The sequence below is a fragment of the Cydia fagiglandana genome, chromosome 24 (genome assembly GCF_963556715.1).
Source record: "Cydia fagiglandana chromosome 24, ilCydFagi1.1, whole genome shotgun sequence".
Lineage (NCBI taxonomy): Eukaryota > Metazoa > Arthropoda > Insecta > Lepidoptera > Tortricidae > Cydia > Cydia fagiglandana.
This window is the reverse complement of record NC_085955.1, coordinates 9,687,303-9,710,927: the sequence shown is the minus strand read 5'-3', so window position 1 is coordinate 9,710,927 and position 23,625 is coordinate 9,687,303. Positions and strand designations below refer to the sequence as shown.

The 23,625-nt window shown below is 39.6% G+C and overlaps 2 protein-coding genes across 2 annotated transcripts in view; both read right to left on the bottom strand.

Annotated features, from left to right (window-relative positions):
* Window positions 1–23,625, bottom strand: part of LOC134676438 (zinc finger protein 808-like) — a 359,726-nt gene that overhangs the window by 60,143 nt on the left and 275,958 nt on the right. The gene's annotated exons all lie outside the window — the stretch shown is intronic.
* Window positions 1–23,625, bottom strand: part of LOC134676356 (AT-rich interactive domain-containing protein 5B-like) — an 81,549-nt gene that overhangs the window by 42,643 nt on the left and 15,281 nt on the right. Inside the window, exons 2-7 of the mRNA XM_063534713.1 lie at window positions 18,080–18,221; window positions 13,332–13,382; window positions 9,542–9,655; window positions 9,384–9,491; window positions 9,226–9,333; window positions 9,072–9,175 (exon numbers count right to left, since the gene is read on the bottom strand). Coding sequence (XP_063390783.1) covers window positions 9,072–9,175; window positions 9,226–9,333; window positions 9,384–9,491; window positions 9,542–9,655; window positions 13,332–13,382; window positions 18,080–18,221 — 627 coding nt within the window. The remainder of the gene's footprint in view (window positions 1–9,071; window positions 9,176–9,225; window positions 9,334–9,383; window positions 9,492–9,541; window positions 9,656–13,331; window positions 13,383–18,079; window positions 18,222–23,625) is intronic.

The following is a 23,625-nucleotide window of genomic DNA, read 5'->3' as shown; positions in this document are numbered from 1 at the left end:
TAAATAATTAATTTGTTGTATTGTTGTTCAATACAATTTTCGTGTGTCGCGAGTCACGAGACATCTAGTATCAAGTAGCGGTACTGATAATTCCGCTACTCGATGCTAGATGTCGACTGCGAAAATAATAGTCTTTTTGGTACTAAAAACTGATGTATGGAGTGAGCACTCTAGTCTTACTATATTTCTCTATGACAAAAATAAGGAATGGAAAAATTCGCACGTTTCTGCTAAGCTTCGGTAGCTCAGTTGGAGCGGAGTTCCAGAAGGTAGCAAGTTCGAATCTTGCCCGAAGCGATATTTTAATTTATTTTTTCCTTTAAATGGATAAAATCATTTATTTACAAACAATATATATACAGTGGTACAACTAAACGAAATTAATAACTAGCTTAAATCTAAAATAGGCCCCTGAGGCATTGTACCAAGGATGCTGGCGGCATTTCCCCGCTGTATCGCAATACTGATACGTTGTGCGAGGTAGCCGCCAGCTCTTCGGTCACCAGTTACGTCCTTTCAATTAAGTATTTCCTTTGTCTAAAGTTTAATAAAAGTGGACTACGATGTCCGCTTACTATAGGGTTAGCCGCAAAAAGTGAAAGAAACAGAAATCTCTGGCTGTCGATATTCAGAGCCATTAAAATATAAGCGCTGGCAACCCTGCGCTGGTAAATAATTGCTAAAATGGAAAGCCGTGGAGACGCCCGGGATTATTTAATAAATATTTTTTGACGCGATAACGTCTTATAAATTACAGTCTAATAAAACATGGTCTTCTCTTCCCAGAGTGACACAAGCCTACGTCACAACAACATGGCCGCTATATACAGCGCTATCGCATATTATCATATAGCGCTGTCGCATGATGACGTAGGCTTGTGTCAGTCACGTGACCACGAAAAGACGGGAAGAGTACCAGGCGGAGTATATTATTATACCATGTTATAAATCAATGAACACCGGTAGCATGCACGAAAAAGTGTCACGTTGTGGACATATCTCCATGGTAACGTTGTGGACGGATCTCCATGGTAACGTTACGTAATGTAATGGTAATGTTTTCTTATGACGTTATCACGAAAAATTATCGTCCGTAAAGCGACTTTACAGACAACCATATATTTTATTATAAGATTTTCATTTAACTTTCGATGTTTGTATGTTTGTTCGGGTCAGATTAGCTAAATGAAATGCAAAAAAATACATAGCCGTAAGGTAAACCTGGTGCTCGACGCGGTCCCAGTACCTACATGTCATCTTGAAAATTAAGTCATTGTCAATAGAGTTGACAGCAATCTGTCATCTATTGTCGAGCACTAGTACGTTTACCTTAATATAAAATATTATTAATTTTATAGATAGGTACACAAACCGATATAGAGTCAGTCCATGAAAATTCGGCAGCGGATTTGAGAGCCCACGCAGTGCACGTGTTATTTTAAACGTCAAACTTCTATAAAAGATAAAAATAAAAATCATTTATTTCAGACCTTGGTCCATACACTTACACCAAAAAAAACTAACTAACTACCAGTGGCGGCGCGTCCATAAAAGCCGATTCCCACTGGCTTGCCTGTTTTTGGATGTTGGGGTAGAGTTGTAAAGGAAATATGTAAGCCAAATTAGCCCCCGGCTTGCCTATGAATATGTTTGAGGCGCCGCCACTGCTAACTACAAACTAAATTTAACTTAAAATAAAGTTATGTCTATGAAATTATGACGTATCATATGACACTTGCACTGCGTGGGCTATCAAATCCGCTGCAGACTTTAGACCGAACATTAAAAAGATATACCTATTCGCAAAAACTTTAAGCTGTATATATGTAAAAATTATTATAAAATTTGTAAAAATTCTCAACATAATAGTGAGTTATTAAAGTTTGACAAACACGTTACTTATGCAAAGTTTGAGCGACGCAGCCCGGCTTATCGGTAGGACATTAAAAACGTACAGCGAGCGACATACGAAATAGCGTTATTATTACTTCTTCGTACACTTACAACGAAAAGTGTTGACTACACTTTTTTCCACACACAATATTTATTATGCAAAATTGTGACGTCCCACGGGTAAAGGTACCTTAAGGCGGTTGGCGCTTACGCTATTATTAACGCCGCACCAATATTATTGCAGGGCTATGCGACGTAAGCGCTAGCAGCAATAAGGTACCTTTTGCCGTGTAACGTCACAATTATGTATCTTATTTCGATCTAAATGTTCGCCTGCGGCATCCACATGCCAAGACATATACATACATAATTATGTATATTTAATGTATCTTATGAGATCATTAATAAATTCATCTGATAATTAGATTAGACTAAGATGATACCTGTATAAAAAGACTTAAGCGTGCTTGTTGCTAGGTTACTTAAATAAAATAACATTTATGGGGATTTCTCAGGAGGGCCATTTTTACGTGTCCGGGGCAGTAATTGATTGAATTTACTGTTCAATAAATCTGAATTAATTTAGGCATGATTTTCAGCTTATATTCCGTCTGGGACACTATCAAATTATTTATTTATTATTTGCATAATACAAGAAAAAAAAATTCAAATGCCGAAAATGATGTTCGGTGGGCGTGTCCCGCACCCAGATTTTATGAAACAAAAAATTATTACTCAAAATAAATACATAGTAATATTTTGATTTCGATTGACTAATTTTAGCGACTGATTACTAAATCATCCATTAATTACATCACACAAAATTTCGATTTTTTTAGACCTCTGCCTCCCCTCTTGTCACAGGAAAGAGATAGGTATTTAATATGAACTGTCACGCTTCGCATGACACATTGTTTCATAAGGCCAGTTTTACATTACAACTATTTTCAAGTAAAGATAAAAATACGCGATAAAGCTATGTCGGCTCTATAGTTCGTTTTTTTAGCATTAGAAATAAGGCAAACAATCTTGACGTGTCTTTTAATTGAAAAACATATTTTAAAAGTAAGTTACGTCAAATATGTATCAATTATGAATCGAATACGATCATTTATATTCTTCTGCTTTCATAAGTAATAGTTTTTGATTTTTAAAAAGCATGTCAAGATCGCTTACCTTCTTGCAAGTTCTTTCTAATGCTAAAAAAACGAACTATAACTCTACACCTCTTACCCGAGAAGATTTAATAATATGTAATTGTTTTGTAAGTGTTTTTATATTTTACTTTTATATTCATATTATAAAAACCCTAGCCTAAGAAAAATGATGAACAAAATATGTAATAATATAATCCGTTTCAATAGTTTTATTTCATGAGCACCTAAGACAATATTATGAAAGTGTTGTTGTCCACTTGCGCGCGCGCCTGTAGGCGATAGCCGCTTATCGGCTATTTACACAGAATGAGCGCGGATAAGATACCGGACGAATAACTCCGTGCGTTATTATTATTATTATTCTTTTTATTTATTTTTCGTCTTAGGTTAGGTATTTTTATAATATGAATATAAAAGTAAAATATAAAAACACTTACAAAACAATAAAAATACATATAAACACATAAAAAACCTAACCTAGGGTGCCGCCAGCCGCGGGGCACGGCCCAAGCTACCGGTGGTCAGGGCTGCAGAGTAAGGAACCGACGTACTATCCGCGCCGTGTCCAAGATCACCGCCTTCTGCATCTGTCCCTTGATCCAACCTTTATTATTATTATTAATACATTCCGCGTTTTACTAATAACTTACTAGCGCTCTCCTATAAAAAAAAAAACAAAAAAAAACGAAACCAATAAAAAAAAGATACCTACTTAAAGGGGGGGCTACCGCAAAATTGTAGTTTTATATTAATTTTTACACGGAAACTGGACACTTGCAAGGGCAGACTGTGACCAAAACCTTAAAAAACCGGACAAGAGCGAGTCGGACTCGCCCGCCGAGGGTTCCATACAAGATTTAGATTTTCGATTTTTCCCTGTACTCGTAATGTAAGACGATATTGCTTGACAAATTTTATAGTTCTTTCTAGCTCAACGGGAAGTCCTTACCGTATTAATTTTGATTCCCTTGAGAGTGTCGAAATTACTCGAAATATACTTTTTTTGGGTATCTTTTTTTACGTAAACTTAGAAGCTTTTTTTACAGCTTCAAGGGGTTGTAAACCTGAGTATATGGTTTTAATTTTAACTCGATATTTCCACGCGCTTTTGAGATAGGTAAAGGTTCTTGACAGACAGACGGACGGACGAACGGACGGATCTGTAACGGAGGCCTTCGCTTCGATCAGTCAAAAAATAAATAAACTATTCTAAGATTTCTATTTTAACAAGCATTTTATCTTCCAAAATTTAAATATCAAGTAAAATTTCGCTAACGAAAAATAAATTAAAGAACAAAGAAATCCAAAAGATAATATTTCGTCGACTCCATGGCGCTCGCTGTGCTCAAGTCGTCACATGGCACGTCGCAGCGAATGTATTGTGTATAGCGCGGGCACCGCTTGATACTTGCGTTATTATTATTATTACTTATTATTTTTGTATATTTTTAACCATTTTACTAAAATAATGGCGTAGCCTAATTAATTACGTATACGAAAAATACCTTAACCTTAAACTTTAACATTACCTTAGACCAGGGATCGGATACCAGTACTTTTTGTATGGGAACGAAAATTGTTAATTATTTCATTTCTAACTGGACAATCTAATTATACGAAGTAGTTACCTAAAAACGCAACTGAGTCATACATTTGAAGTATAAAATTATTCGGAAAAATAAGGTTATTTCTAAGTTTTTTGCGAAAAACCGATTCCGATCCCTGCCTCATGGCTCCTCTGCACGATGGGCCAACGCCGGCCACTCCAAGGGACGCATTTATGCGTTAGAGGGAGCAAGTAATCTTGCTATCTCATTCTACCGCATAGCTGCGTCCTTTGGAGTGGCCGGCGCTGGCCCATCGTGTAGAGGAGCCATCAGACGTTTCGTGGACGGCATGGTTTTTGTGGTCTCGGAGACCTTAAGCATAAGTAAGTCCCGTTAAAGTTAATATAATTTGTTTAAATCATCAAAGTCTCAATCAGTAATCACAATATTCTGTTGGACTGCCAGTTGTATACAATTGAGCAGTTTATGCTAAGGGTCTTGGAATATAAAGTAGGTTAACCCTTTAACGGTTAAGATTAAAAGCAATACACGACTCAATCCTCATCGGCTCTTTAAAGTCCTAAAAACTCTGCCTAAAAAAAAATACAAAAGCATGTCACAAGGTAATATTTTTTCCTTGTAAAAGGTTAAGAATCGCCGTTACATCTATTTGAAATATCTATCCAGCATAATGTGTACTAAATTGAAACACCAAACACACATCACGTCATTAAAACCAAAACTGATTCAATTAAAAATTAAAAAAACAAAAACTATCAAATCCTCTCGGTCAGCGTAAAGAGCCATAAAGTACTACAAAGATACATTTACCACTATGCCATTGGAAACTCACGGTTATTCCCTTACAATAAGGTACGGTACGACGGTACTGATAAGTATGCGCGCCTAGGTATTGGAGTGTGGTACAAGTGATTAGGGAAATTGTGCATTTTAAATTCGGTTTTAAATTTTGTTGCAATGAATTTATGTGATGTGAATTATGGTTAAATTTATGAATTGGTATAACTTATTAGATTCGATTTTGCAAATCAAATTGAATAGTTGTGCTGTCATTGTTCAACTATTCTAGGTTGAGAAAAGGGCTTTTTTAGGTGTCAAATTTTTTTTCTAATCTAATACCTTCGTATTTTTTTTAAGTTGATGAAATATCGATGTTTTTATTAACGGGTATTATTAATTTTCTAATTTCATCAGTCAGTGACACCTAGTGAGGTTGGCCGGTCGTGGTTTCACAGATGGCGCCTATCAATCCTACCTGTCAATCCTACGGAAAAGCGTCGAATTCTTTTTTTTAAACTTTATAATAGAACAAAACTAGAGGTAAAACTTATGCTGACGCTTTTTACAACAACCTTTGACAGTTGCCAACTCCAATGGTTTATTATCGAAAAATAATACGATTTAGTTAATAACTCATTTGCTATTCAAAACCGCCCCCGCTACCGCTCGCACTCGCGCCGCACCCCTACCGTAATTTCATCCATGAAATAGTTGGCGTTACCAAATAGGGATTAGAGCGAGACGGGGCATTTCTCGGCACGAGTGCGAGAGAGACAGACTGCGCCACTCGATTTTTGAGGTTTCCGTGCATTGAGTGTTTTTTTTATTTTATTTGACGTTTAGTTAGATAGCGAGTTTTAAATAGCGTTTGGTTAAAATGCAAAACATGTGTTAAAGATAATTTTTAGTTTTTTATTAGTAAGGTTATATATCGTATTGTTTGTTTACTTGGGAGAAGTGCGGCCATTTTGTACACTGATTCTTAAAATGTTTTAATGTTCTCTGGGAAGTGCATAGATTTGAGAATTTTGAGATTATTTGTCTAAGGGGTCATCCATTAATTACATCACACGTTTAGGGGGAGGGAGGGGGTCAAGAAAATGTGACATATTGTGACAAGGGGGAGGGGGGAGTCACAAACATTGTAAAGTCACTTTTAACTTCATCAGTAACCGAAAATTTATTTAAATTATTTTATTCGCTATTAAGTTAAATAACAAGTTTTTGAAACCATAATCGTTTTTATTAGTTTAATTTTATTTCTTAATCAGTGTTGGGTTATAAAATTACTAATTTCTTTTGTCAAAAATATTTTGATAAAATATTAAATAAATAATTGCCGACGTCACACCAGGGGGGAGGGGTTTGCCAAAAGTGACCAAGTGTGACAAGGAGGGGGGGAGGGGTCAAAAAACCTAGAAAATCGTGTGACGTAATTAATGGATGACCCCTAATGATTAAATCTAGAACTGTTATTTTATTGAATGATATTAAAATGTCAAAGAACAAGCCACGTGGCTTTTAAACAGTAACTTCCGTACACAAAGAGATATCACCACAAACAATAATACGGATTTTTCATGGAATTTTTCCATTTATTTCTGCAAAAAATTTGAGAAAATTCCATTTTGAATGACTAATGTATGATAAGGTGTATTCGGGTAATACCGAAAGTCGGATAATTCCGAAAATCAGATGAAAATCACCCTAAATTCCATTATAATAAAAGTCTCTTTTCGGAATTATCCGACAGTGTTCGACATTTGGAATTACCCGAGTAAACCTTATTATGTTTGCCACGCCCAAACCGCGATATCGGAGTTAGTGAGGGGGCATTGGGGTAGTATCGAAAACGGGGAATTCGAAAAATTTGTTTATTTCATTAAGAAAACCGCAGTATTTAGTATGGATAAAACACCTTACATCCGAAGTCGGTAAAATGATTCGTGTGTGTTAGATAACAGATAAGGCGCCATTCATTTATTACGTAAGACGATTTTTGCCCCCCTCCCCCCTCTATGTAAGATAAAATAAGAAAAGGCTGACCCCTCCCCTCTATATTGGCTATATTTGCCATAATTGTGTTTTTAGTTTTAAGATATGTTTTGTAATAATATGTAACATGCTAGTTTTAAGGTATTTATCTATGGGTCAATAGTTGCCTGAAAATAAATGTTTTCATTCATTCATTCATTACGTAAAGGCTCCTCTTCACGTTGGGCCAACGCCAACGCCAAAGAGGGACGCAGCCATGCGGTAGGATGAGATAGCAATATTACTTGCTCCCTCTAACGCATAAATGCGTCCCTCGTTGGCGTTGGTGTTGCCGGTGTTGGCCCAACGTGAAGAAAGGCCTTAAAAATAATACAAGTTTAGTGTTTATTTTTCAATAAAATCGTTTATTTGTACCTTTAAATGTACTGGAACCCGTTTAAGCTAGCTCTGTCCCGTGTTTGATGTATTTTATAATTATTATTTTATTATAATATAAATATTAACAATAGATTTTAACTCATTATGTAACTATAGTCGCACCAATAAAAGTCTGCAGCGGATTTGATAGTCCACGCAGTGTAAGTGTTATTTATACGTCATAATTTCATAGAAGTTTGACGTTTAAAATGACACTTGCACTGCGTGGGCTATTAAAATCGCTGCAGACTTTTTACGGTCTAACTTTATTAACCAATATAATTTATACGGCCCCGACACTATCATGGATACTGACATTACTTTGACGGAATGACGTTTTTAGTGATAGTGTAGGGAGTGTCATGAAGGAATGACGGCAAGTAATGAAGTTTATTTTAATAATTTCCGTCAGTATTGGAGTTATGTCAAAGTAATGATACTAGAAATGACATTATACTGACAGTGATAGCATAGCGTGTGGCTCAGTGTTATTATAAACGTCATAATTTCACAGAAAAAAAAAACGATCTTTGTGATCTTACGTAAGACCTATGAAAACCCCCTCCCAATCGCAACCCCTCTTGTAATAAAAAATAAGTTATGTTCGACCCCTCCCCCTAAATCGTCTTACGTAATAAATGAATGGCGCCTAACCGTTAACTACTTATACATACAAGGTCATGGACGGCAATGATTGGTTTGTTGTGATGACGGTATGTGATATAATATATGTTTATTATGTTTTATATATCATACCTAGAACCAGTTGCCATGTCATTATTTAAGAGTCCGCAGCAAGCTCGGTTTTCCATACCAGGGATGTTGCGAATATTCGCATCCGCGGATCATCCGAATCCGCATCTGCACCCGCATCCGCATAAAATCGATTCGGAGCTTATTATATTCGCAAATCAGGAATTTTGTCAGGAAATTCCAAATTTATAGACCGACCGCTTAAATGAGTCCTCGCCTGCGCGGTACGGGGGCGACGGGGTGGGACGACTAAGGGCGGCGGGGAAGGTGCGGGCGGCAGGCGTACCGCGCAGGCGAGGACTCATTTAAGCGGTCGGTCTATAGATCTGGTAACCCTAGGTGTGACTGACCTGTCCGTGCTGGTGGCGGCCGTCAGGGGTGTTCTCCGGGAGGAAGTACAGCCGCAGGCTGACCAGAGTCTGGTCGGAGACGCGGTCCGTCCACAGCAGCTCGCCTGCGGACCAACACACTCTAACGGGGCCCTGCCTGAAGATGGAATGGTACTGACCTGTCCGTGCTGGTGGCGCCCGTCAGGGGTGTTCTCCGGGAGGAAGTACAGCCGCAGGCTGACCAGGGTCTGGTCGGAGACGCGGTCCGTCCACAGCAGCTCGCCTGCGGACCAACACACTCTAACGGGGCCCTGCCTGAAGATGGAATGGTACTGACCTGTCCGTGCTGGTGGCGCCCGTCAGGGGTGTTCTCCGGGAGGAAGTACAGCCGCAGGCTGACCAGGGTCTGGTCGGAGACGCGGTCCGTCCACAGCAGCTCGCCTGCGGACCAACACACTCTAACGGGGCCCTGCCTGAAGATGGAATTGTACTGACCTGTCCGTGCTGGTGGCGCCCGTCAGGGGTGTTCTCCGGGAGGAAGTACAGCCGCAGGCTGACCAGGGTCTGGTCGGAGACGCGGTCCGTCCACAGCAGCTCGCCTGCGGACCAACACACTCTAACGGAGCCCTGTCTGAAGATGGAATGGTACTGACCTGTCCGTGCTGGTGGCGCCCGTCAGGGGTGTTCTCCGGGAGGAAGTACAGCCGCAGGCTGACCAGGGTCTGGTCGGAGACGCGGTCCGTCCACAGCAGCTGCAGCTCGCCTGCGGACCAACACACACTCTCAAGGCCACGACATTGCGCGACCGGCGGCGGCGGCGGCAACCATTAGCGATCGGAACTCTGGTTGCCGCTGCCGCCGCCGCTGTAGCCACGTCGTAGCGCTAATGGTATAGGGGCGGTGGGGTAAGGTGCCCACTGGTTAACAGTCCGCCGGACGGTATCGGCCTGTCAGTTAGAACAAAATTTTGACAGTTCCGAACAACTGACAGGCCGATACCGGCCGGCGGACTGTTAATCACTGGGCCCCTTAAGGTATTAAGATGCGATGACAGAACAGATTTATATATTTTTTTTAGGATATCAATCATACATTTACATCAGGCTGATAATATCATAGGGGTTGTGCACAAATCACGCGAGGTGTTTTCGGCTACTTTTGACCCCCTCCTCCCCCTTGGTGATATTTGGTGAGGTTTTTGGCTACCCCCCCACACCGCCACATAACCTCACGTGTATTTTTTAAGGCCACGCACTCCAACATTTCGTAAAATAGACTCGCTATTTTGAAATGCGGAGTGAAGATTTATACTTAACGAAATAGAAAAAATATCTACTCATTTGGTAGGTATCTTTTTTTAGTTTCGTTCACTATAGAAAAATACACGTGAGATCTCCTTACACCCCGCCCACCACCAACGTGACCGTCGTGATTTTTTCGTGATCCCCCACCGTATCGGACCTCGCGTGATTTGTGCACAAGCCCTAAAGGGGCCCACTGATTAACAGTCCGCCGGACGGTATCGGCCTGTCAGTTTTTCGGAACTGTCAAAATTTTGTTCTAACTGACAGGCCGATACCGTCCGGCGGACTGTCAATCAGTGGGCCCCTTAACATAACATTACTCATATTAGCTTTTTACAACTACATATGTATTACTATTCTACCAGGCCAGGCAAAAAACTCACGTTACACCGGACCGGGTCCGGTTCCGGGGCTTACTTTTCTATGACATGACAGGTGATCACGTGATGCTTGCCATAGAAAACGATGCGCCGGAAGCTCCGGCCCGGACACGGCCCGGTCTAACGTGAGGTCATCCTTAATAGATGTCGTATCGCTTTGTATTTCAATTCCAATCTAATAACTAATAAGAATAAAATTGTAATATTATAACATTAAAATCTTATTTTTGTAAAGGTCTTAAATTGAATTCTAGATTATATATACACCTCAACTTGAATTATAATCCAAAAATATAGATATTTGAGAGATTTTGCGTTTTATGGTTATAAATTGTATGGAGACATATATTGTGTCACCGTATCCAAGCTGTTTGAAAAATAGAGTAGGTAGAGGGGGTCGGTAGGTAGGGGGGGTAGAGTTAAACCAAGAAAAGTCTGCAGAGATTTTGATAGCAGACGGAACTTCTATGAAATTACGTATTAATAACACTGGCGCTGCGTGTGCCGACATCTCTGTAGACTTTTCTTGGTTTAACCCAAAAAAAAACCGAATAATACAAAAAGACAGCGACATCTATCGGCGATTCTAACTCAATCTATCTTCGCATGCTGAAAAGCCTATGGCTCCTCTACACGATGGGCCAACGACGGCCAAAAAAATATTTTATTGACAATGACTACATTGAGCTCCTTACACCGAAAAGTTATTCCAAGTGACTGATTTGCATTAAACTAAAGGAAGGACGCTTTGCACTAAGATTTCCGTTCATTGACCCCACCTGTTCTTATCTCTGTCGCACGCGAATTTTGTGCTATCCCGCCGATGATAGCGGACACTGACACTGTGCGAGCGGGACAGTAATATAATTATTCGCGTGCGATAGACAGCAACAGGGGAGTGGCGAGTTCATTGTACGAAATTCCTTGTGCTAAAACGTCCTTTCTTTATATTATTACAGTTATTGTGACAAGATAATAAGCAGTTTGTGACTAGTTTTATACCAAATGCATGCATATAATGGCTCCTCTACATGATGGGCCAGCGCCGGCCACTCCAAGGGACGCAGCCATGCGGTAGAATGAGATAGCAATATCACTTGCTCCCTCTAACGCATAAATGCGTCCCTTGGAGTGGCCGGCGCTGGCCCATCGTGTGGAGCCCTAAGGTGTTATAAAACACACCAGTAATAATCAATGTATGAGCGCCCAGTGAAAAAGTTAACCTTACGAACTTCGTACAAAAACATAGTCAGACCAAGTAAAGTCTGCAGCGGATTTGATAGCCCACGCAGTGCAAGTGTTATTTTAAACGTCAAGCTTCTATGAAATTATGACGTATAAATAACACTGGCACTGCGTGGGCTATCAAATCCGCTGCAGACTTTTCTTGGTCCGACTCCAGCTCAAAACTAAAGGACGCAAAAGGCTTTTAAGGCTTTAAGGGATTTCTTACATTAACCCAACTGTTCCTATCTGTATAACCTCTAGCCGCCCATACGTCAAACCTTGCCAAGCAAAATGAAATTTTATTATGTCAACACAAAGTTCAAATTAGAATGGAACATGAGACCTTTTTATAGGTCTCTGGGCGGCTAGAGGATATACTTAGCGCCTCTACACGATGGGCCAACGCCGGCCACTCCAAGGGACGCATTTATGCGTTAGAGGGAGCAAGTGATATTGCTATCTCATTCTACCGCATGGCTGCGTCCCTTGGAGTGACCAACGCCCCATCGTGTAGAGGAGCCATAATATTGCTGTCTCGCCTATTGTAACGGCGGCCAATGCCACTGTACGAGCGGTACAGCAATATAATATAGAGATAGCAACAGGCAGGTCAATGTAAGATATTCGTGCATGACACGCGTGACAGTGCTTAGCGTGATAGCGTCCTTATTGGCTCAGTTTCATCCGTCGAAGGCCCCGCGTGCGGGGAACTGTTGTCATTGGTCGATAAGCCCCGCATGCGGGAGATTTCTACAACGCATGCCATCACTAGTCGTTATACCGCCTGCGGGGATTAGGGCCAAAATCCAGAGAGGAAAATGTCGGGAACGTTTGTATGGAAAAATGACCACTAATGTATCCTCTTTAAATCGACCGAGTTATCGACCAATGGAACTGAGCCATACTTGTGACGTCCCGCGGGTAAAGGTACCTTATGGCGGTTGGCGCTTACGCTATTTTTAACGCCAAAATTATTGCGGCGCTATGCGACGTAAGCGCCAGCAGCCATAAATAAAGTACCTTTTGCCGTGGAACGTCACACTTTATCTTTATACTATACTTTTTCACTGTGTCACAATATATGTGTCGTTCTCAATCAAAAGGTACCACTTTGCCGCTTACTATAAAGACGAAATTTGCTTGTATCTTTATACGAATAACCTGTCAGAGCGTCTTTAAGGCGCCGTGACACAAGCGCGTCGGGCGGGCGGCGCGTGAGCGGGGCGCGACGCTTTTAAATATAAAACGCTCACGCCGCGCTCCCGCCCCGCCCGGAAAACACGCCTGTGTGTCGGAACCTTTATGGTAAGCAAGAAAGTAGCACCTTCTGATTGTGAACGTCACATATGTCAATCGGATATTTGGGGCATTATCTATGAAAATGGACCTTATTGTCGATGGCGCTTACGCTGCACAGCGTCGCACGGCATTGTATTTATATCAGAGCATCGTTAATAATGACGTAAGCGCCATCGACAATAAGGTCCCTTTTCATAGATAACGTCACATTTATGGTATGATGCAGTACCTATGATTAGTTGGTCATGTAGTGGTGGCAGCCATTCGGGGTATTTTTTATCTGTTGGACATTTCATGAGTTTAGTAGCAGTTGGACTTATGAACTTAAGATTCCGTCACACAGGCGCGTTTTCAGGGCGGTGCGTGAAACGCGGCAACGCGGCAAGCGTGATGGGCACCTTTGCATCTCAAAGGGTTGTTTGACTAAGTTTATGTTGTGACGTTGTTATATTAGTTTAAATTTAGTTTAGTTTCAAGTTAATTTGAATGTAATTTATTAATTTAATGATTCAGTATTTTCAGGTTTAAGTTTATACGTAAAAACGCTCACGCCCCGCCCGAAAAACGCGCCTGTGTGACGAAGCCTTTACAATTATGGGGCAAGACACACAGAGATACCAATAAAGTGTGTAATGTTTAGATTTTGTATGTATGTATCAGTGGCGGCGCGTCAAACATATCCATAGACAAGCCGGGGCTAATTTGGCTTACATATTTCCTTTACAACTCTGCTGAAACATCCAAAAACAGACAAGCCGGTGGGAATCGGCTTTTATGGAAGCGCCGCCCCTGGTATGTATGTATGTATGTATGTAGAAACACTTCATTGTTCAAAACACTAAAGGAGCGTTTCTATTATTTTTTTGCCATTTTTATACATTGTGATCTTTTTTGCCACTTTTGTGTTAAATTATTGAGGGGGCCACTTCCTAAGACGTAACTGTCACATTTTTCACGTAAAATGCTTAAACATGAGAACAATTTACTTTAATAAATATATTAAATAAATTCCTCGAAATTCTGGAAAACTTAACAATAATAAAAAATAATATTTTTTTTATTGTTTTGTAAGTGTTTTTATATTTTACTTTTATATTCATCATATTATAATTAACCTAACTTAAGAAGAAAAATAAATAAAGAGAATAAGAAATAAAAACAATTTTCATAAATTACCGATACGAAACTTTTAGAAATTTTCGATATGCTTCGATGTTATATTTCGCAATAATGGAACCATTAGAAACCTTCACTTTCTTCCTCTGTATGACTTGCCCGTAAAACAGCAAATAGTGACGTTCTCAATCAAAAGGTACCAATTTGTCGCTTGCCATATATATGTGTCGTTCCACGGCAAAAGGTACCTTATGGCAGCTGGCGTTTACGTCGCATAGCGCCGCAATAATATTGGAGCGGCGTTAATAATGGCGTAAGCGCCAACCGCCATAAGGTACCTTTACCCGTGGGACGTCACATATACCTACGAAATTGGCTTGAATCTTTATACGAATAAACTGTCAGCGCGCCCTTATGGCAAGCGACAATGAACGACAACTTTTGACTGAGAACGTCACATATAGGTTATTTTTGGAAGGGACCTTACATCAATTTCTATCAAGTCTTGATACTTTTGAAAACCTCTAGCCGCCACAAATTAAAATCAAATGTGTACAGAAATACAATTTAATTTCATCTGTAAAAAGATTCAAAATTTTGGCCTAAAACAAAATATTGGCCTTTTAAAAGGCCCCTGGGTGGCTAGAGGGTTAACTTGCTGATTTAAGGTCCCTTTTAAAGTTAATCACATTTCTCTGACCGGTGAAAATGAAGAACAATATGATTATATGATACAGGTAAAAAACATGGATATTGACAAAATGGAATATGCGATAAAGATTAGGGCCACCCCACATTTAGCGTCTTTCGAGCGTCGGCGACTACAACTCTACGGCCGCTGCTCGACGCAACGTCGACGCAACTGCGCAGCGACGTCATTTTCCATAGCGCTGACCAGACGCCGACGCTCGAAAGACGCTAAATGTGGGGTGGCCCTTAAATAGGTTAGTATTTGATGCATCAGTGATATGAGTGGGGTTGGCAAGTCGAAGTATTTAGCAGATGGCGCCAGCGTAGCTTGCCATGTCAATCCCTAGAATAGTGTCAAATATTATGTTTATTTAATGGAATTTTATGTCCAAATTAAAGCCAAATCTCATAGAAAAATGGGGCAAGCTATGATGGCGCCATCTATGCAAACCTTTGACAGTTGCCTACTCCATTGCACAGTTAAAGTTGACAGAAGTTCAAAACTCATACATAGTTAAATCATTTTACCATGGCATGGGATATAGGAAATAATTTTAAATGTAAGTGTTGAATGGCAAATATTAAGGCTCCGTCGCACAGGTGGGTTTAAAACGCTCACGCGCCGCCCGGAAAACGCGCCTGTGTGACGGAACCTTTAAAATTAGGTGTTGGTGTCGATTACCCCATTTTGTCATGCAAACATCATTAAAAAATCGGGTCTCATTTGTTTCCCATAAAGTTTTAAGTCATACCAGTGGGGAGACACTCCTGACTTCGGGCAAACTCGGCTCCGTTCGGCTCAGCATTGCTCCGAGCAATTATTAGGGTTAGCGACACTTGACGTCCTTTCGCGTGCACACCACAGATAATGGCTTGAATTTTGACAACCCTAAATAGCCGAACAGAATAGTGCCATACATTAGAAAGGGATAGCATGATTCGTCCCTGAATCGCTGTCAAACTTCGGTTTTGTAGGAAGTGTCCTTTCTGTACGGTAGTACTATTATTTATTCTGTAGTCATAATGTATTGTTTGTCCGCATTTTCGTTAGTCATAAATGTTATAATATATTAGTTTTAATTTATTTAGCTTTTATACTTAATTTTAATAATAGTTTATAAGTTTTGTTCTACAATATTCACATTAAATATGTATAATGTGTATACAATGAGTTGAATGAGTATTAAGAAAATATTTTTTTTAACACATGTCATAATTTATTTGGACTACTTATTTATTTATTTGATAATATGACAAACAATGACATTATGACTTAAAACTTTATGTGAAACAAATGGACCACAAAAAAATCATGAGAAGGTATATTAAGGTTTATTTTATAAAATTTTACTAAATGTGACGTCCCACGGATAAAGGTACCTTATAGCGGTTGGCGCTTACGCTATTATTAACGCCGCTCCAATATTATGGTGCGCGACATAAGCGCCAGCCGCCATAAGGTACCTTTCGTCGTGGAAAGTCACAAATAATTTCGGTTAATGAATTCTGCCTTAAAATATCTTTTCAAGAAACATTTAACATTTATCTGTCAGTAAGATTTTGGTTTCAGCAAAATATTTAAAAAACAACAGCACAAAACATACAGTTTGGCTTTTAGTGACCTATTTTTTGGACAAATAAAGACTCATCCTTCTTTTTGGGGTTCTAAATTTATAATACTAGGATAAGGCTGTCTTTCACTGAGGTATAGATTTTATTTTATTTGATTTTTGAGGTGACAAGCGGGAATCGACAAATTATAGCATTGATTGTATTGTACAGTCGCTATCAGATATATCGGAGCGGCCAAGGTGTTCACAATATCTGAACAAGCACTCTAACGCCTTGACAATAGAGGCGTGCTCAGATATTTGTGAGCACCTTGGCCGCTCCGATATATCTGATGGCGACTGTAATCTCTTCTCCGCTCCTCTAAACTGGATTACTGAATAAATAAAAAAATAAAATAAAAAATTACAAATTACAACGCAACGCAAGTATCCTCTCATCTCCACACAACTGCTCAGTGGAAAGCCAGCCTAAACTGTAATCTAAATGTGACGTTCCACGGCAAAAGGTACCTTATGGCGGCTGGCGCTTACGTCGCATAGCGCCGCAATAATATTGGAGCGGCGTTAATAATAGCGTAAGCGCCAACCGCCATAAGGTACCTTTTGCCGTGGAACGTCACAAATGTAACTATAACTTTCCTGGCGCATTAGTTATACACTGTAATGTCATGTAAATAAATGAGGCATTATCTATGAAAAGGGACCTTATTGTCGATGGTGCTTACGCCGCACAGCGTCGCGTGGCATTGTATTTGGGTGAATCAACCTTTTCTTGTCCCCTGGGTCACTCTTAATTACTTCGTATTAATTAAATGAACTAAACTTGATTTTTAGGGTTCCGTACCCAAAGGGTAAAACGGGACCCTATTACTAAGACTTCGCTGTCCGTCCGTCCGTCCGTCCGTCTGTCACCGGGCTGTATCTCACGAACCGTGATAGCTAGACAGTTGAAATTTTCACAGATGATGTATTTCTGTTGCCGCTATAACAACAAATACTAAAAACAGAATAATATAAAGATTTAAATGGGGCTCCCATACAACAAACGTGATTTTTGACCAAAGTTAAGCAACGTCGGGAGTGGTCAGTACTTGGATGGGTGACCGTTTTTTTTTTGCTTTTTTTTTGTTTTTTTTTGCATTATGATACGGAACCCTTCGTGCGCGAGTCCGACTCGCACTTGCCCGGTTTTTTGCAGTTATAAGGCCTTTACATAATGGGACATCTACTAAGCACGTTTGTAGAGCATGGTACAGCAGCTCTTCTAAGAAACTACATACTACTATTGTCTCCTGGCTAATGGGACAGAATAATAACAAGAAATAGTTGATCGACTCACTTGTATCGGAGCATCGTTAATAATGGAGTAAGCGCCATCGACAAGGTCCCTTTTCATAGACAACGTCACATTTTTTTGCGCCATCGACAATAAGGTCCCTTTTCATAGACAACGTCACATTTTTTTTGCGCCATCGACAATAAGGTCCCTTTTCATAGACAACGTCACATTTTTTTTGCGCCATCGACAATAAGGTCCCTTATCATAGACAACGTCACAAGTTTTTTTTTTGTAAGTAATAAGATGTAGTGGCAAGTTTACCTATGGAGACCAGCTCGGAGTCCTGCCAGATCCTGACGAAGAAGAAGTCCCCGATGGCGATGATGCGCTCCCTCTCGCCGGAGATCCTCAGGGCCTTGTAGAAGGTGTACTGCCCGTGCTGGCCGCATGGAGCCCCGACCAGCTGTTGGCAAAAAAAGAGTTTTGAAGTGCACTTTTTGTGATGGGGAAAAATGTTAAACTCGCGACAGCGTAAGACGTAAGACGCTTCGTAAGACGGACACGTGACCTGATCGAAAAACTGTTACAATGTCATTAAGATTTCACTTCTGCCGGCACTCCCGGAGTGTAACCCGGTGTTCTTAGTGTTCCGTACAAAACTTTGTTTACGGAACACTCATGGGATCACTTCGGTCTTGCAAATCAGTTAAATACGTTTTTCTCAGAGACCGTTTGACATAGATACCTAAAATTTGGAACAGTTATATACCTATGTATAAATTACTACCTAATATACAGGGTCATTTTTGGACCATTAGCCATATTGTGTGAGGTGATTAGGTAGGCCATACTGAACAACTTTTTCTATGGGACCAACTCCGAATTCACAAAAATTTTTTTGGCCGTTTCATACATTTTGGTCGAGTGGATGTCGACGTTTTCTTATGGGGAGGCCAAATTTTTTTTTGGGATTTTGGGGTTGGCCCCATAGAAAAAGTTGTTCAGTGTGACCTACCTAATCACCTCGCATAATATGGCTAACGGTCCAAAAATAACCCTGTATATGTACATATTAGGAAAAGCCCTCTTTATGCAAATTATGGAGCAGCTAAATGCTACAATCATATATTTCAGACTATAACCTCTAGCCGCCCAGAGACCTATAAAAAGGTCTCCTGTTCCATTCTAATTTGAACTTTGTGTTGACAAAATAAAATTTAATTTTGCTTGGCAAGGTTTGACATATGGGTGGCTATAGGAGAAAAGCCGCCAAGTGCGAGTCGGACTCGCGTTCCAAGGGTTCCGTACATTAAGTCCGACTCACGCTTGACTACACATTTCTAATAGGTTTTCCTGTCATCTATAGGTAAAAGACTATTAGCTTGAGGATCCATTTGAGGGTAGATTTTGTTTACTTTTATTTAAATACCTAAAGATAGTAGGTATAGATAGATTCTGGATGGCTCCTCTACACGATGGGCCAGCGCCGGCCACTCCAAGGGACGCATTTATGCGTTAGAGGGAGCAAGTGATATTGCTATCTCATTCTACCGCATGGCTGCGTCCCTTGGAATGGCCGGCGCCGGCCCATCGTGTAGAGGAGCCAGGAAATGCGACTACTCTGCGAAAACTCTGATATTAGCGTCGGCAAAACAACATGGCCTTGGAATTTATTAGGGCTAATTAGGGTTCCGTACCCAAAAGGTGAAAACGGGACCCTATTGCTAAGACTCCATTGTCCGTCTGTCTGACACCAGGCTGTATATCATGAAACGTGATAGATTAAGGCAGTTGAAATTTTCATAGATGATCTATTTTTGTTGCCGCTATAACAACAAATACTAAAAACAAAATAAAATAAATATTTAAGTGGGGCTCCCATACAACAAACCTGTTTTTTTATAATGGTACGGAACCCTTTTTGCGCGAGTTTGACTCGCACTTGGCCGATTTTTTTAATTTCGTTATAGGTCTGTATAGACGATGTTATGATGGATAGCAAATTTTAATCGAAATCGTTAGAGCAGTTTTCGAAATATATAAATAAATAATTATGTACAAGAATTGCTCGTTTAAAAAGGAATAAGAATTACATTATATATGTCTATAATATAAATACATAGGTAAATATCCACAAACTGTGTTAATATATCTTATATTAATAATAATTTACTCATAAACTTATTTAAAGGCAATTAATTTATTCTAACAAATAATCATTAAATTTGTGCTGCGGACGGTCCTTTGACCGCGACCTTTGAATCAATAAGTATAAAATTGAAACAGCCCCCGGCGAGAGCGGGACAGCGCTACATACTCCAGTCAATGGAGAAGTTACGCTTAGAATAAATTTAAAAGTGAAAAAATTACTGTCTTGGGTGAGACTTGAACTGACGGCCTCTGGATTCTGGATTGGAGTTCAAGTCTCACCCAATAGCATCGTTCGCAAACGTTTCTGTTTGTTAAAAATTAAAATAATAAGTCATTCTAAATGTACCTAATTCAATGATGGTTACTCTCACTTCTTCTTCCTCGCGTTGTCCCGGCATTTCGCCACGGCTCATGAGAGCCTGGGGTCCGCTTGACAACCAATCCCATGATTTGACGTAGGCACTAGTTTTTACGAAAGCGACTGCCATCTGACCTTCCAACCCAGAGGGGAAACTAGGCCTTATTGGGATTAGTCCGGTTTCCTCACGATGTTTTCCCTCACCGAAAAGCGAGGAGTGAGGTTACTCTCACTACACCTTATAAAACAAAGTCACCCGCCGCGTCTGTCTGTTTGTGTGTTTGTTTGTATGATACAATGACCCTCTTTCAGAGCATGAGAAATAAAAAACTGGGCAAGTGCGAGTCGGACTCGCTCACGAAGGGTTCCGTACCATAATGCAAAAAAAAAACAAAAAGAAAAGCAAAAATAACGGTCACCCATCCAAGTACTGACCACTCCCGACGTTGCTTAACTTTGGTCAAAAATCACGTTTGTTGTATGGGAGCCCCACTTAAATCGGTTCGTGAGATACAGCCTGGTGACAGACGGACGGACGGACGGACAGCGAAGTCTTAGTAATAGGGTCCCGTTTTACCCTTTGGGTACGGAACCCTAAAAATGATTTGCATTTATCCATTAGTTGTGTAATCCTCGTTGATCAGAGTACGGGTGAAAGAGACGGAGCTATGTTGATAATCAGCAGATTTTACCGTGTGAACGGGTAGATAATGGCTTAGGGCAGTGAGACACTCCTGACTTCGGGCATTCTCGTCTCCGTTCGGCTCAGCATTGCTCCGTGCAATTATTAGGGTTGGCACTACTTAATTCCCATTAGCCCCGGGTTCCCTAGGGTTACCAGATGACAGGAATTTTCCTGACATGTCAGCAATTTTGGCCATTTGTCAGGAATGGGGACGGAACACGAAAATGTCAGGGATTTTTTTTGAATTGATAGACTTTTTTATAAAGTAACTTTTCCATTTAATCCGAAAACATTGTAAAAATAATAATAAATGAGATCCACTCAACTTATCAATAACTTCGTAATTATATACGTAATATCGTACCGATTCGATTAGCCCCCCCCCCCCCCCCCCGTCGTCGTCAAAAATATGAACGTCAGTATAGAAAGTAATTTCCGCAGACGTTAACGAATTTTAATTTCGCGCCTTTTTATACTGACAAAGTTGCTTGACCGGCTATATGTATGTATTTTATTTATCTCATAATTAAATAATAACTCCTTCTTCTTCCGGCCTTGTCCCATTTCTAATTGGGGTCGGCTCTCCTAATCCTCCTTCTCCAGAGATATCTGTAGTGTATGCGATAATGCGAGTAGCTTAAATAGCATACATACGCCGTCTCGTGTGTCCTTGTGTTGGCTGCAATGCCATAAAAAAGTAACTGTCACTGTCTATGGTACGATGGCCGCGGGCTGTACGATTGCTGTTGTGGAAGTGAAGTTATATTGTGTTTGCGAGGGCATTGCCGAGCCGGTGTTTATGTTTAGGTGTTACATAGTTACATAACTACTAATTTAACAAACACTATAAGTGGCGACGAGAAAAAGGTAAGCTTTAATGCTAAAATCTCAAGGAAGGGGATCACCGGTCTCTGTACAAAATTAAAGTTATAATTGCATTCCAAAATTAAAATTATTTCGTTATTTTGCGTAGCTTCGTATACAAAACACTATTTTTACAATATATTCGATCGTTTGTAACATTAAATTCCATACATTATGATGTAATTGGGGTTTTTAATGCAAATGCGAGGTTTGTTTACCCGGCTCGTATATAAACAAAGTAAGGAACCTGGACAGCGTAAATACCTAGAAACAGTGTTTCATTCTGGGATTTCTACAATCTTATTACATTTATATGTTAACATTGCATTTAACTTGTAGTTTTTCTTTCCTCCTGCTATTAAGTACTTAAAAAATAAGTTGTCCATATTCACTCATAATGACAAGACAAGTACTGCTAGTTACCTACAGATACAAAATGATTCCCGGGTTGTTATAAAAACATTTATTTTAATGGTAATTATATTATAAGAATACAGTATTTAAAACACTGGTCTAATTAAGGCAAATCATTTCATTAACTGTATATGGGTCATACCATATGGGTGTAAGAAACAATATTTTCTGTGAGTTCCATACATATCTATATGATCATCAATATGATTCATCAGATAGATGAATTATAATTACACAGTGAGCCTCTAAATAATCACACCATAAGAAACATGTACTGCATATTTTATTAAATTTCAACTTAACTGACAGTGAACAGCGGACAGAATGGCGCAAACATGTTGTGGAGGGTCGCTAGTTTTGTAATGAAACCGAAATGGTTCGCCACACTCGCTGATAAGAGGTAAAAAAAAGGACGACAAGGTGTCTCAGTACCGGTTTCCACAAACTTCTCTTGTCGAACCTGTAGTAGACCATGTTGGTCTCGCATCGGTCTATTCAGCCACCAAAAAACGGTGTTTCACCGGTGACACCATAAAGTGAAAAGGCCTATGATGATGATGATGATGATGGTGAAATAGAAATCAAGGTATAAATGTTCTATTTTGGTTGAAATGGGTTTGTCTCAAATAATAAGTAAACATTTATTTTACTTTTATTTAACTTGCAAGGTAAGATATACATATGTATCCATTTTACATTTTGTTACCTCGCCTTGAAATAAAGAAATAAATAAATATGATATAACTATGTATGTTGTAACTATGTATGTATGTTTGTAGCGGTCAAACTTGCCAGATAAATTGGACCCTTTTATCATTGTTCGAATAAGCTTGAACACCACATGCATGTGTATGTTGGGTGGCAATGTGGTATTGTGGTGCCATCGAGCTGGTCTGGTTATGAAGACGGGAAGTGGCATATAGACTTTGTTTTGAATTGTGATAAACAAAAAAATATGAATTATGATACAACATAACCTGATTATATTTGGGTTTGTCTGAATTCTGAATTGTCTCAACAAGTGTTACTTAGTTGCCTGTTGGAAGAGGGTTGCAGTCGGCTATATAGAATTATACCAAAACAAAAAAATAAATGAAATTTTCCAAAAATAAATAAATAAAAGAATAACTTATAAAACCTTTTAGTAATTAAAATAAGTTATCATTACCTCTATTAGGAAATATCTGGTAGTTCAAATGAATGCCTCCATTAAATTGGAATTGGTTAACATAACCCCCATTAAATTAGGAAATATCTGGTAGTTCAAATGAATGCCTTCATTAAATTGGATTTGATTAACATAACCTCCATTAAATTAGGAAATATCTGGTAGCTCAAATGAATGCCTCCATTAAATTAGGAAATATCTGGTAGCTCAAATGAATGCCTCCATTA